Source organism: Bombina bombina, chromosome 7 (assembly GCF_027579735.1).
Source record: "Bombina bombina isolate aBomBom1 chromosome 7, aBomBom1.pri, whole genome shotgun sequence".
Lineage (NCBI taxonomy): Eukaryota > Metazoa > Chordata > Amphibia > Anura > Bombinatoridae > Bombina > Bombina bombina.
This window is the reverse complement of record NC_069505.1, coordinates 453,823,805-453,838,714: the sequence shown is the minus strand read 5'-3', so window position 1 is coordinate 453,838,714 and position 14,910 is coordinate 453,823,805. Positions and strand designations below refer to the sequence as shown.

Below are 14,910 nucleotides of genomic sequence, written 5' to 3'. Positions count from 1 at the left end.
TTGTCTCCTCAGATAGATCTGGATCAGGAGACAAGAGACTCTCTTCTTTGGTGGTTGTCGCCGGATCATCTGTCCCAAGGGACGTGCTTCCGCAGACCTTCATGGGTGGTAGTGATAACGGATGCCAGTCTACTTGGATGGGGTGCAGTCTTGAATTCCCTGAAGGCTCAGGGTGTGTGGACTCGGTCGGAGTCTCTACTTCCAATCAATATTCTGGAATTGAGAGCAATATTCAATTCGCTTCAGGCTTGGCCTCAGTTGGCTTCGGCCAAATTCATCCATTTTCAGTCGGACAATATCACGACTGTGGCTTACATCAATCATCAGGGAGGAACAAGGAGTTCCTTAGCGATGACAGAAGTTTCCAAGATAATTCGATGGGCGGAGGCTCGCTCTTGTTATCTGTCAGCAATCTACATCCCAGGAGTGGACAACTGGGAAGCAGACTTTTTAAGCAGACAGACGTTTCATCCGGGGGAGTGGGAACTCAATCCGGAGGTCTTTGCCACTCTGATTCTCAGATGGGGCAGACCGGAATTGGATCTGATGGCGTCTCGTCCGAATGCCAAGCTCCCAAGATACGAATCCAGGTCAAGGGATCCTCAGGCCAAAATGATAGATGCTTTGGCAGTGCCTTGGTCGTTCAACCTAGCTTATGTGTTTCCACCGTTTGCTCCCCTTCCCCGGGTGATTGCACGGATCAAACAGGAGAGGGCTTCGGTAATTCTAATCGCGCCTGCGTGGCCTCGCAGGACTTGGTATGCCGATCTAGTGGACATGTCCTCTCTGCCGCCGTGGAAGCTTCCATTGTGGCAGGACCTTCTCATTCAGGGACCCTTCCAACATCCGAATCTAGTTTCTCTGCAGCTGACTGCTTGGAGATTGAACGCTTAAATTTATCTAAGCGGGGGTTCTCTGATTCGGTCATTGATACTCTGATTCAGGCACGTAAGCCTGTCACTAGAAAGATCTACCATAAGATATGGCGTAAATATGTTTATTGGTGCGAATCCAAGGGCTACTCATGGAGTAGAGTTAGGATTCCCAGGATTTTATCTTTTCTCCAAGAACGATTGGAGAAGGGGTTATCAGCAAGTTCCTTAAAGGGACAAATTTATTTATTTTTGGTTGCTATTTCTTCTGCTCGGAGAGTTTCCGAGCTTTCAGCGTTACAATGTGACTCGCCTTATCTTATTTTCCATTCTGATAAGGTGGTTTTACGTACCAAACTTGGTTTCCTTCCTAAGGTTGTTTCTAATAAGAATATTAATCAGGAAATTGTTGTTCCTTCATTATGTCCTAATCCTCTGTTGCATAACTTGGACGTGGTCCGTGCCCTGAAGTTTTACTTGCAGGTGACTAAAGAATTTTGTCAAGCATCTTCATTATTTGTTGTTTTTTCTGGAAAGCGTAGGGGCCAGAAAGCTAAGGCTACCTCTCTTTCTTTTTGTCTGAAAAGTATCATCCGTCTGGCATATGAGACTGCTGGACAGCAGCCTCCTGAAAGAATTACGGCTCATTCTACTAGAGCTGTGGCTTCCTCATGGGCATTTAAAAATGATGCTTCTGTTGAACAGATTTGCAAGGCTGCAACTTGGTCGTCTCTTCATACTTTTTCCAAATTTTCCAAATTTGATACTTTTGCTTCATCTGAGGCTGTTTTTGGGAGAAAGGTTCTTCAAGCAGTGGTGCCTTCCGTTTAGGTTCCTGTCTTGTCCCTCCCTTTCATCCGTGTCCTATAGCTTTGGTATTGTATCATAAGTAAGGATGAAATCCGTGGACTCGAAATATCTTGTAAAAGAATAGGAAATTTATGCTTACCTGATAAATTTATTTCTTTTACGATACGACGAGTCCACGGCCCACCCTGTCATTTCTAAGACAGGTATTTACTTGTTTTTTTTGTTACACTTCAGTCACCTCTGCACCTTTGGCTTTTCCTTTCTCTTTCTAACTTCGGTCGAATGACTGGAGTGGGAGGGAAGGGAGAAGCTATATATACAGCTCTGCTGTGGTGCTCTTTGCCACTTCCTGCTGAACAGGAGGCATAATCCCATAAGTAAGGATGAAATCCGTGGACTCGTCATATCGTAAAAGAACTAAATTTATCAGGTAAGCATACATTTCCTTTTCTTTCATTTAATTAGCAAGAGTCCATGAGCTAGTGACGTATGGGATATACATTCCTACCAGGAGGGGCAAAGTTTCCCAAACCTCAAAATGCCTATAAATACACCCCTCACCACACCCACAATTCAGTTTAGAAAGATTTATTATCGAGTGTGGAAGACTTACATTTCTTGGTGTTCTTCTCATAAGTTCTCCTGGCATTCTTTTAAAATTCCTAGAATTTTATAGTTTCTTCAGGATGGTTTGGATAAAGGTTTATCTGCAAGTTCCTTGAAAGGACAAATTTCTGCTCTTTCTGTTCTTTTTCACAGAAAAATTGCTAATCTTCCTGATATTCATTGTTTTGTTCAGGCTTTGGTTCGTATCAAGCCTGTCATTAAGTCAATCTCTCCTCCTTGGAGTCGTAATTTGGTTCTGAGGGCTTTACAGGCTCCTCCGTTTGAACCTATGCATTCTCTGGATATTAAATTACTTTCTTGGAAAGTTTTGTTCCTTTTGGCCATCTCTTCTGCTAGAAGAGTTTCTGAGTTATCTGCTCTTTCTTGTGAATCTCTTTTTCTGATTTTTTATCAGGATAAGGCGGTGTTGCGGACTTCATTTCAATTTTTACCTAAGGTTGTGAATACTAACAACATTAGTAGAGAGATTGTTGTCCCTTCATTGTGTCCTAATCCTAAGAATTCAAAGGAGAGATCTTTACATTCTTTGGATGTAGTAAGAGCTTTGAAATATTATGTTGAAGCTACTAAAGATTTTAGAAAGACTTCTAGTCTATTTGTTATCTTTTCTGGTTCCAGGAAAGGTCAGAAAGCTTCTGCCATTTCTTTGGCGTCTTGGTTAAAGTCTTTGATTCATCATGCTTATGTGGAGTCGGGTAAGTCCCCGCCTCAAAGGATTATGGCTCATTCTACTAGGTCAGTTTCTACTTCCTGGGCTTTTAGGAATGAGGCTTCTGTTGATCAGATTTGCAAAGCAGCAACTTGGTCTTCATTGCATAATTTTACTAAATTCTACCATTTTGATGTTTCTCTTCTTCTGAAGCAGTTTTTGGTAGAAAAGTACTTCAGGCAGCTGTTTCAGTTTGATTCTTCTGCTTATGATTTCAGTTTTTTTCATTATTAAGATTAAAACTTTTGATTTGGGTTGTGGATTATTTTTTCAGCGGAATTGGCTGTCTTTATTTCATCCCTCCCTCTCTAGTGGCTCTTGCGTGGAAGTTCCACATCTTGGGTATCTGCTATCCCATACGTCACTAGCTCATGGACTCTTGCTAATTACATGAAAGAAAACATAATTTATGTAAGAACTTACCTGATAAATTCATTTCTTTCATATTAGCAAGAGTCCATGAGGCCCACCCTTTTTGTGGTGGTTATGATTTTTTTGTATAAAGCACAATTATTCCAATTTCTTATTTTTGATGCTTTCGCTCCTTTCTTATCACCCCACTTCTTGGCTATTCGTTAAACTGAATTGTGGGTGTGGTGAGGGGTGTATTTATAGGCATTTTGAGGTTTGGGAAACTTTGCCCCTCCTGGTAGGAATGTATATCCCATACGTCACTAGCTCATGGACTCTTGCTAATATGAAAGAAATGAATTTATCAGGTAAGTTCTTACATAAATTATGTTTTTTGTTTACTATAGCATGACCCTAAGGCCAGAAACTTTCAGAATAGGTGGGGATACCACAGGCTAAATCAACTATTTGAAATGCCAATATAAGGGTAAAGAAAATACTTTGAAACTATTTAATACAATCCAGCAGGCAAAGTGGATCATTGGGAACAAATTAAAGGTAAGACAATTTTTGAGTAAACTGTCCCTTTAACACCCTCCAGGTGAACTTAATCCGATTAATTAACACAGAGAGAATCCCAGTAAAATCTGGACTGGATCCTGTACAACTGGCCCACCCGTCTCATTCGAATACTCCACCCCAGGGAACCCATAATACACAATAACTAAAACCGGTTCATTTAAACAGTCTTTCCTTGGGGCTGCCTGTATTATCCCACATATCAGCGTAGTGATTTCTTAAAGTCCTAAATACATCCCATCCACAACTCTGCCCAGGACTATAGTATATGTATATATATATATATATATATATATATATATGTGTGTGTGTGTGTATAAAATATATATATATATATATATATATATATATATATGTATTCAAGGCAATGGGGATCCAATTCAGGGGCCAAGATAACAGGAAATTATCTGCAGATAAAACTGCAATTCTTGCCCCACTTAGAACTGGTTCCCCATTGACCCCCCCCCTTTTTTTACGTATTTTGATTCTTCCTTTTGGATATCATACCAGTAATAAGGGAAATCTATTAAGGATTTGCTTATATTTGGGTCTATATGGGAGGGGCCTGTTCCTGCCCCACCTCCTTCAGGGATAGGAGTTCAAGGCAATGAGGATGTAATTATAAAGATAAATAAATTGCAGTTATATCTGCAGCACTCACACTCACTGTATTGCACATGTTTTCCTAAGTATTAAGGTTTTACAAGTATTTAAATAAACACACAAGGGTCAATCTCATGCCATTAGAAAAGGTTCTCTGATTATTGTACTACATCGTTCACCATTAAATCATTTTGGGATTTATGTAGATAAATAATTGTGTAAGCTTTTTTGCAGGATTAAACTGTTAGTCTCTTAAATTAGGTTTAACTTACTCCAATTAATGGGTCACATTTTACTACTTAGAGCCGCAGTTTTAAGCAACTTCCAATTCACTTCCATTATCTAAACGTGCAGATTTTTTTTTATATTTACACTTCATGAGACACCAGATCCTCCTGAGCATGAGCAACAATTCACACTACGGGGCCGATTTACCAATGTCTGGCGGACATGATACGCTGTCAGCATTTATCATTGCACAAGCAGTTCTACTGAACTGCTTGTGCAATGCCGCCCTGCAGATTTGCGGCCAATCGGCCGCTAGCAGGAGGTGTCAATCAGCCCGATCAAATAGGATCGGGCGGATTGATGTCCGCAGCCTCAGAGCGGTCATATGACCGCTGCTTCATCACTGCTGTTTCCGGCGAGCCTGAAGGTTTGTGCAGAATCAGGGGCCATTCGGGCCCTTGATAAATCGGCCCCCTATATACGTACATGCATTTTCTGATTGGCTGATGGCTGTCACGTGATGAAGTGGGAAGGAAAATAGAACTAACTTAGAAATTTCTCTAAAAAAAAAATCTATTGATCAAAATTGAAACAAAATTCCTTTGTATTGTGTTTTTATTATGCGTCTGTTGTTTATGCTGTTTTACTGAGGAGCATTGTCCATTGCTGGACTGGGAATAATAATCATTCCTGGGAGAATTTGAGGACCAGTCCTATTTTTGGTTGAGTCTGTAGAATGCCCCATTTTAATCAAGAGGATACTGGTATAGTTTTTCTCCCAATATTTGTTTTGAAAAATAAATTCTATTAGTTTGTAGTAGAACAAATACAAGCTTGTTGTTATATAGGCATCCAACTTCATCCATTTAACTGTGTGAAAATGATCATCCATAGTGTGATCTGGAGAAGACACTTAAAATAGTGTTTCACTTTGCCTTACAGTTTAACTTGACAATAGATTCAGAGGAGGGCTCCTGAAATCGTACCTGGTCTAGGACATCAAAGGAAATATGTGCGCTTAAAGGGACAGTAAAGTTATCATTAGACAGAGGATTAAATTTTAAACAACTTTCCAATTGACTTCTATTATTTAATTTGCTTCCTTCTCTTGTTATTCCTTTGCTGAAAGGTTTATCTAGATAAGCTCAGGAGCAGCAAATAACCTAGGTTCTAGCTGCTGATTGGTGGCTGCATATATATACAGATTGTCAATGGCTCACCCATGTGTCCAGTTAGCAACCAGTAGTGCAATGTTCCTTCAACAAATAATACCAAGAAAATGAAGAAAATTAAATAGAAGTAAACTGGGATTATTGTTAAAAATTGTCTGTTCTACTTAAATCATGAAAGAACATTTTTTGGTTTCATGCCCCTTTTAATACGTGTAGCTCAGAGGAGAAGAGAGAGGTGATATAGCTAAACCACCCCCTTAAAGGGATACTAAAGGCCAAATTAAACTATCATGATTCAGATAGGGCATGTCATTTTGAACAACTTTCTAATTTTACTTTTATCATCAAATTTGCTTTGTTCTCTTGTTATTCTTAGTTGAAAGCTAAACCTAGGCAGGTTCATATGCTAATTTTTTAGACCTTGAAGGCCGCCCCTAATCTGAATGCATTTTGACAGTTTTTCACCACTAGAGGGCATTAGTTCATGTGTGTCATTTAAATCAAATTGAGCTCACGCAAGTAAAGTTACCTAGGAGTCAGCACAAATTGGCTAAAATGCAAGTCTGTCAAAAGTACTGAGATAATGGGCAGTCTGCAGAGGCTTAGATACAAGGTTATCAGAGGTAAAAAGTGTATTAATGTAACTGTGTTGGTTGTGCAAAACTGGGGAATGGTTAATAAAGGGATTATCTATCTTTTTAAACAACAAAAATTCTGGTGTTGACTGTCCCTTTTAATTTGAGTTGTGACAGACGCCGGTTTTTATTTTTATGTTAATTTCTCCATTTCATTCGGCTTCACTCACTATAAAGTTACTTAGATCCCTTCATTCTCTACACAGTGCTCTTCATGGTTTTTATTGCTGGTAAGTAACAGCTGACATCAGTCAGGCACACAATGTATTCATGTATCGGCCTATATGGAGTGTTGTACATAACACTACGGCCGGTGCTTTATAAAGAGGACAAGTTTATTGTAATATAACACAAGTAATTGTTGTGAGATTTAGTTTCACCATTTTAGCATTCTGAGCAGATTTTAAAGTAAAACATTTTTTTTTTTTTCGAAATCAGTCAGTAAGTTTCCTTTTATCCAGCACATGCCCCTTCATCTGATGCTCATCAAAGACATTGCCCTGACATAGCTCCCCCTATTCGTCTTCTTCATGTAACAGTGAAATACTGGTGGAGCCAAGGTATGGGTGTGGGTAACGCTTACAAACACGCTACGTTGTGAGTTATTTTTACTGTATTTTTTTGCTGACGATAAGTTTACAGTAAAAGGTTTTAGAAGTCTGTGAATTGGGGGAAAACATACATATTAAGCTCAATGTATCAATCACTGGCTGACAAGGGCCTACATATTCACCCCTGTTTGCCCAAGCTCTCCTCTGGCAGGCAGCAATCTGCTGCCCGCATTTAACATTGCATACAAGTGCTCCTTTGTGCTCGCGTGCAACCCCGCCCACTGTCCACACACAGCCTATCACGCGCGGGTAGGAGCTGTCAATCTTCCTGGTCGGAAGAGGTGGAGAACAGAGTAAATTGTGACTGCATGTTCGCTTGCGTGAACCTGCAGTCAAAGTGGAGAACAGGGATTGATAAATCTAGCCTATTGTATTAATTTGTTCAAACATATTTGTCAGTGTGCATTTATACGGTGGGTAAAAATCATGTTTGTCTTAAATATGTAACAGTCCACTCACCTCTAATAATGCGGTGCTATCTGCGTGCTATAACTGTGTGTCCTGGGAAGTTGTGACATGGTGCCCTTGTATTCAGAGCTAATGTGAAAATACCTTTGTGTTTATAACTGGGTTTTCCTCATGATCTTCTGTCATCCCACAGCACCTCACAAAGTTAAAGGACTAGTAAATACACTAGATTTGCATGATAAAAAGACAATGAAGAGCTGAGTCATGAAGAGATCGCCATTGCTTACAAGGCCTTCATCTGTATGACCAGGGCTGCCGCATTTACCCCCCCGTAAACTGGGTTACCAGGCAGATATTTAACGCTGCCACAAAACATGTGGAGAGTGATCCTATCAAAGCTACACGCAAGAAGAGTTTGAGAGGGACTTGGTACATATTATATCTGTGTCTACACTTGAGCAGACCGGATGGATTCTAACGCCAGCTTAATACTGGAATCCGTGGCCCGCCTGCTTAACAATCACTATGAGAGGCTGTCAAAAGTTTGGTCCGCTGAAGTAAATAGTCTCCGTACACTTACACTCCAAATTAGTAACTGGAGTACTATAGCTAAAGAAAAAACCGAGCAAGGAATCAGAGGAGGCGATTCTGATGTATGTCCTACAGACCGGGAGATGTCCACCCCATATGGTCATGAGCCAGGGAAAGATCATGTCACCAGCGCCTCCCAGCAAGCTACACCACTGGATCTTTCTGCTACGCAATCCACAGCTTGGAAAGGAGACGCCATAAAACGGCATGGGGAGAGAGCTACCGAGGCCAGTGTCAGTTTGCAGAGAGTTGAGAAAGATATCATGGCCAGGACAACACTTCAACTGTCTAGCTCCTCGAGCCAACTCTGGGACAACTTAGAGGAACGAGCGCTGCCCACAAGGATATAGGAGCAAATATGGAGGAAGCCTTAATTTCTATCCAAGGGGAACCCTTGCTCAATCGCCTAACCTCCTGGCTTTCATTAGGCTGTCACGGATTCCCTAGAGATTTGCCCATCAGGTCTCAGTTCTATTTAACATCAAGGGCAGAGCATTGGTATGCTTTCAGAGAAGTTAAAGCAGGTATCGGCTGATCAAATCCTATGTATAATATAATCAGTGGGACTGTTTTCCTGCATATTCATCTCCGCTATCAAGACTCTTTACCCTGGAGCTATGTTTACTTTTAGAGACACATCCACATATCCGCTGGAACTATCTATGATGACCTAGGAGTCTGAAACATTAAGTATCCATATATATTTCAGATAATTGGATTGGGCTTGGGGTAACATGGCTGCTGTCACAGGATTAATGGCAGTATATAGCTGTGAATTATATCACCAATTACACGCTTGCAGTTTCTCCCATCAGGGACCCTGACAATCCACGGAGTGTACATGAGTGCTTAACCTGCATAGGGTACCAACATTTTTATTTCTTAGCATGTAGGTGAATAATACATCTATGTACTATGGTTGCCATATGTTTTAGAGCTTTACTATGTGTTTAAATTGCAGACCTGTGTGACATTTGTATGGAATTTCAACAACTATACCTGTGTATGCTAAGTGATATTGCTTGTTAAAATGCATGAAAAATATATTCCTACCACAATGATACATTTTGTAATGCTGCTATAAGTCTATACATAGATACCAGGCTTCTCCACTAGAGGGGAGTAAAGTATCAACACTTTCCCAGTTTCAGGATTAATTATATTATATAGTTGAGAATCATACCATCAATTGCACACAGGAAGTCTCTCCCATCATAGGCCCCGACAATTCTTAGAGTGCACATGAACGCTTAACCTACATAATGTATCAACATTTTTATCTCTTAGTACGTAAGTGTAAACTCTGGGGCAGGCGTTTTCCAGATTCAATTAGATAGATTGGTAAACATATTAGCCCTCTTTCTTGCATTTTACATGAATACATCTATGTACTTTGGTTATTATAATGTTCCAGAGTATAACTTTGTGTTTAACCCCTTAATGACCACAGCACTTTTCCATTTTCTGTCCGTTTGGGACCAGGGCTATTTTTACATTTCTGCAGTGTTTGTGTTTAGCTGAAATTTTCCTCTTACTCGTTTACTGTACTCACACATATTATATACCGTTTTTCTCGCCATTAAATGGACTTTCTAAATATACCATTATTTTCATCATATCTTATCATTTACTATAAAAAAAATTATAAAATATGAGGAAAAAATGAAAAAAACGCACACTTTTTATAACTTTGACCCCCAAAATCTGTTACACATCTACAACTACCAAAAAAACACCCATGCTAAATAGTTTCTAAATTTTGTCCTGAGGTTAGAAATACCCAATGTTTACATGTTCTTTGCTTTTTTTGCAAGTTATAGGGCAATAAATACAAGTAGCACTTTGCCATTTCCAAACCATTTTTTTTTTTCAAAATTAGCGCTAGTTACATTGGGACACTGATATCTTTCAGGAATCCCTGAATATCCCTTGACATGTGTGTGTATATATATATATATATATTTTAGAAGACATCCCAAAGTATTAATTTAGGCCCATTTTGGTATATTTCATGCCACCATTTCACCACCAAATGCGATCAAATAAAAAAAATTGTTCACTTTTTCACAAATCTTTTCACAAACTTTAGGTTTCTCACTGAAATTATTTACAAACAGCTTGTGTAATTATAGCATAAATGGTTGTAAATTTTCTCTGGGATCCCCTTTATTCAGAAATAGCAGATATTTATGGCTTTGACGTTGCTTTTTGGTAATTAGAAGGCCGCTAAATGCCAATGCGCACCACAAGTGTATTATGCCCAGCAGTGAAGGGGTTAATTAGGGAGCATGTAGGGAGCTTTTTGGGGTAATTTTAGCTTTAGTGTAGTGTAGTAGACAACCCAAAGTATTGATCTAGGCCCATTTTGGTATATTTTATGCCACCATTTTTAACGCCAAATGTGATCAAATAAAAAACGTTACATTTTTCCAAATTTTAGGTTTCTCACTGAAATTATTTACAAACAGCTTGTGCAATTATGGCACAAATGGTTGTAAATGTTTCTCTGGGATCCCCTTTGTTCAGAAATAGCAGACATATATGGCTTTGGTGTTGCTTTTTGGTAATTAGAAGGCCGCTAAATGCCACTGCACACCACACGTGTATTATGCTCAGCAGTGCAGGGGTTAATTAGGGAGCTTGTAGGGTTAATTTTAGCTTTAGTGTAGTGTAGTAGACAACCCCAAGTATTGATCTAGGCCCATTTTGGTATATTTCATGCCCCCATTTCAACGCCAAATGCGATCAAATAAAAAAAAATAGTCAACTTTTTCACAAACTTTAGGTTTCTCACTGAAATTATTTACAAATAGCTTGTGCAATTATGGCACAAATGGTTGTAAATGCTTATCTGGGATCCCCTTTGTTCAGAAATAGCAGACATATATGGCTTTGGTGTTGCTTTTTGGTAATTAGAAGGCCGCTAAATGCCGCTGCGCACAACACGTGAATTATGCCCAGCAGTGAAGGGGTTAAATAGGTAGCTTGTAGGGAGCTTGCAGGGTTAATTTTAGCTTTAGTGTAGAGATCAGCTTCCCACCTGACACATCACACCCCCTGATCCCTCCCAAAGAGCTCTCTTACCTCCCCCACCCCACAATTGTCCCCGCCATCTTAAGTACTGGCAGAAAGTCTGCCAGTACTAAAATAAAGGTTTTTTTTGTGTTTTTTTTTTTTAGCATATTTACATATGCTGCTGTAGGATCCCTCCTTAGCCCCCAACCTCCCTGATCCCCCCCCCAAAAACAGCTCTCTAACCCTCCCCCTCTGCCTTATTGGGGGCCATCTTGGGTACTGGTAGCTGTCTGCCAGTATCCAGTTTGCAAATAAAAAAAATGTTGTTTTTTTTTACATTTTTTTTTCCTGTAGTGTAGCTCCCCCCCCCCCCCAAGACCAATCCCACACCCCCTCCCAGATCCCTTAGATTACTTTTATTGCCACTTATTAAAAAAAATGTTTCTGTAGTGTAGCGGTTCCCACCCGCAACCTCCCCGTGCACGCGTGCCCGTGCGTGCCCCCGGCAATCCCGCCCCTGATCCCGCCCCCCTCTCTGACTTTGAAGCCATCGATGGCCGCCCACCCACCTCCCACTTCAGCTCCCACTCACCACCAACGAATGCGGCCATCGATGTCCGGTGCAGAGAGGGCCACAGAGTGGCTCTCTCTGCACCGAAGGGGTAAAAAATGTTATTGCAGGATGCCTCAATATCGAGGCATCCTGCAATAACCAGAAAGCAGCTGGAAGTGATCAGGATAGCTTCCAGCTGCTTTCCAGACCGAGGACGTGCAGGGTATGTCCTTGGTCGTTAAGTGACTTTTTTTAGAGGACGTACCCTTCACGTCCTCGGTCGTTAAGGGGTTAAATTACGGAGCTGTGTGACATCTTGATAGCATTTCAACACCTCTACCTCTGTATGCTCATTGTTATTGTTTTGTTAAATGCATGAAAAATATATTCCTATCATGATGATGCATACTGAAAAGCTACTGTAAGATTACACATGGATACCAGGCTTCTCTACTAGACGAGAGTAAAGTTTACTTCTAAATTTAGGAGTTTATCAATGCTCTCTCAGTTTTATCCACTTTAGAGCAGCCCTCAGACTGATGCGATCACTCTCCAGAAAGACGTGGAGTAAATTTACCAAACATTTTATATATACCCCCTTGTCCCTAAGTATTTGATTAGTGGTAGTAACTATTCATTCTGCTATGTTCTTGCTCCTTCTACCAAGCTATTATTGTCCCTTATACAATTTGATTTGCATCATTCTCTACAGAATCTTGGTCCCGAGAGTGGCCTGATTAGTTATTTTATTTTATCCCCAAAGTCCCCCATTATTTCATAAATCTAGTCCAGGTAGTCCAAATTAGGCCCCTTTATGTTTTTTGGGAAATTTCTACTTCATTGTATATCTTACTATACCTTAAGGGAATTCACCTTAATGGAAAATATGAGGTTCACTTTTTATTTGCTTTCTTAGGCAACATACATTTTCCTAGTTTGACAAATCTTTATTTGGAGATTAAGTTCATGTTAGTGACTTTTTTTTCTCTTGTATGTTGTAACCCTGTGATATAAATTGCCTGTTGTACTTATTTTTCAACCTCAATAAAAATCTATTATAAAAAAAAAAAGACAATGAAATAGAACTAAGTCTGAAATTTATAGGAGTAATAGATTGTTTTCTGACAAATTTCAAACATATGTCTATTTCCACTCCAACTGCATCATGTGACAGCTATCAGCCAATCACAAATGCTCATACGTATATTCTGTGAATTCTTGCACATGCTCAGTAGAAGCTGGTGACTCAAAAAGCATAACTATAAAAAAAAACTGCACATTTTGTTAATCGAAGTAAACTGGAAAGTTTCTTTAAATTGCTGCTCTATCTGAATCATGAAAGTTTAATTTTGACTTGAGTGTCCCTTTAATTGTAACATAAGTGAATAAATCTCACTATCTTTATTTTCAACAGATGGAGCCATGAGCTCAGATATTCCTTGTCACAGCCGGAGTGCCGCGGCCTCTTTCAGTCTCATTGAAGATCAGCAATACTACTTGGGAAATGCATTATTTCGTTGTTATGAATGTGGAAAATGTTTTACCCAGAAATCACATCTTGTTACTCATCAGAAAATTCATACACTAGACAAAGTATTTCCATGTTCTGTATGTGGGAAATGTTTTACCCAGAAACAAAATCTGATTACTCATCGGAAGATACACACGGATGAGAAAGCATTTACATGTTCTGAATGCGGAAAATATTTTGCCTGGAAATCTAGTCTTACGTATCATAAAAAAATTCATACAGGAGAGAGACCATTTTCCTGCTCCGTGTGTGGGAAATGTTTTTACTGGCAATCGCATCTTATGAAACATCAGAAAATACATAAAAGTGAGAAATAATTCTCATGTTCCAAATGTGGGAAATGTTTTATCCCTAAATAGTCTTTTATTTCCAATGGCATGGAGAGTCCAAAATTCTATACAATTACTAGTGTGAATTCAACTCTTGGCCACCAAGAGGAGGTGAAAAACACCCCAGCAAAGCTTTAAGTATGCGTCCCCCTTCCCATAATCTCCAGTCATTCTTTGCCTTCGTAAGGTGTGCAAGGATAGTGCTCTGAAGAAAATTTGTTGTCCTTTAGTGCAGTGTTTTTCAACCAGTGTGCCGTGGCACACTAGTGTGCCGTGAGAGATCCTCAGGTGTGCTACGGCAGACTGACAACAGTGTGACATATTTTTTAAACTTTGCTTGTTTTTTTACTCCCAGTGCAGGGGTAGTTTGTAGGAGGCATGGCATAACAGCAAAATACATACATTATGTGTGTATGTGTATATATATATATATGCTGTATTAGGCTACAATGTGTGATTTTTTTTAAATTTTGGGATGGTGGTGTGCCACAGGATTTTTTAATGTAAAAAAGTGTGCCACGGCAAAAAAAAGGTTAAAAATCACTGCTTTAGTGGGTAGTTTCCCTGCAAGTAAGGATTCGGGTAATGCTGTGTCTATGTAATCCCCTTTAGTAAGAGTTTTGGTAGCTGTTGGAGGTCGCAGGGTAGTCCTTGTTTTCCTCCAACAATGTTTACTAACCCCCCCCACTTGGCAAACCATGGTTAGTTGCTCTGCTTTTCCTTCTTCTCCAGGTCCCTGTCAGAAGTCTATATGGATCTGTCAGACCTGGATTTCTGTGTCTGCCACACAGCTAAGGCACCAAGGTAAGTGCTTATTTCCTTCATAGGTGAGAAGGTACAAGGCACATTGAAGGTTAATATCCCCTTTTTTCACTATGGAGCCTGGGGACATTAAATAATAAATCTCTTCATGGTGGGGATTTTATTTGGGCAGCATATGTAGGGAAAAGCTTAAGAAATGGTCCTACATTGATTTTTTTTGGCAGTTTGATTACGTTTTTGGGACTGAGGCTGTCAGGGACTTGTTCAGGGGAGAAAAAGATTGTATACACAGAGGAAAATTACCTTTTCTTTATTAAGGATCCGTTGTGAGATTAAGAAATGAGGAATGTGGTTATAGCTGTGCCGTTTTTCTTATTCTATAAAAAGAGTTTATATGCAAGGAGGATTTCTTTATTAAATCTCCTTATTTTTTCCTTTTTGGGCTCTGAGAATTCTGCAGGTTTTTTATTTAAAAATAATTTCTGTGGGTCTGTGCGATTTTCCCCATATGGAGGAGGACACTA

At 39.7% G+C, this 14,910-nt stretch overlaps 1 protein-coding gene across 1 annotated transcript in view; it reads left to right on the top strand.

The window, feature by feature from the left end:
* Positions 1 to 13,654, top strand: part of LOC128636428 (gastrula zinc finger protein XlCGF8.2DB-like) — a 40,194-nt gene extending 26,540 nt beyond the window's left edge. The window contains exon 4 of the mRNA XM_053689442.1: positions 13,179 to 13,654. Coding sequence (XP_053545417.1) covers positions 13,179 to 13,612 — 434 coding nt within the window. The 3' untranslated portion in view covers positions 13,613 to 13,654. The remainder of the gene's footprint in view (positions 1 to 13,178) is intronic.
* The last annotated feature ends 1,256 nt before the right edge of the window (positions 13,655 to 14,910 follow it).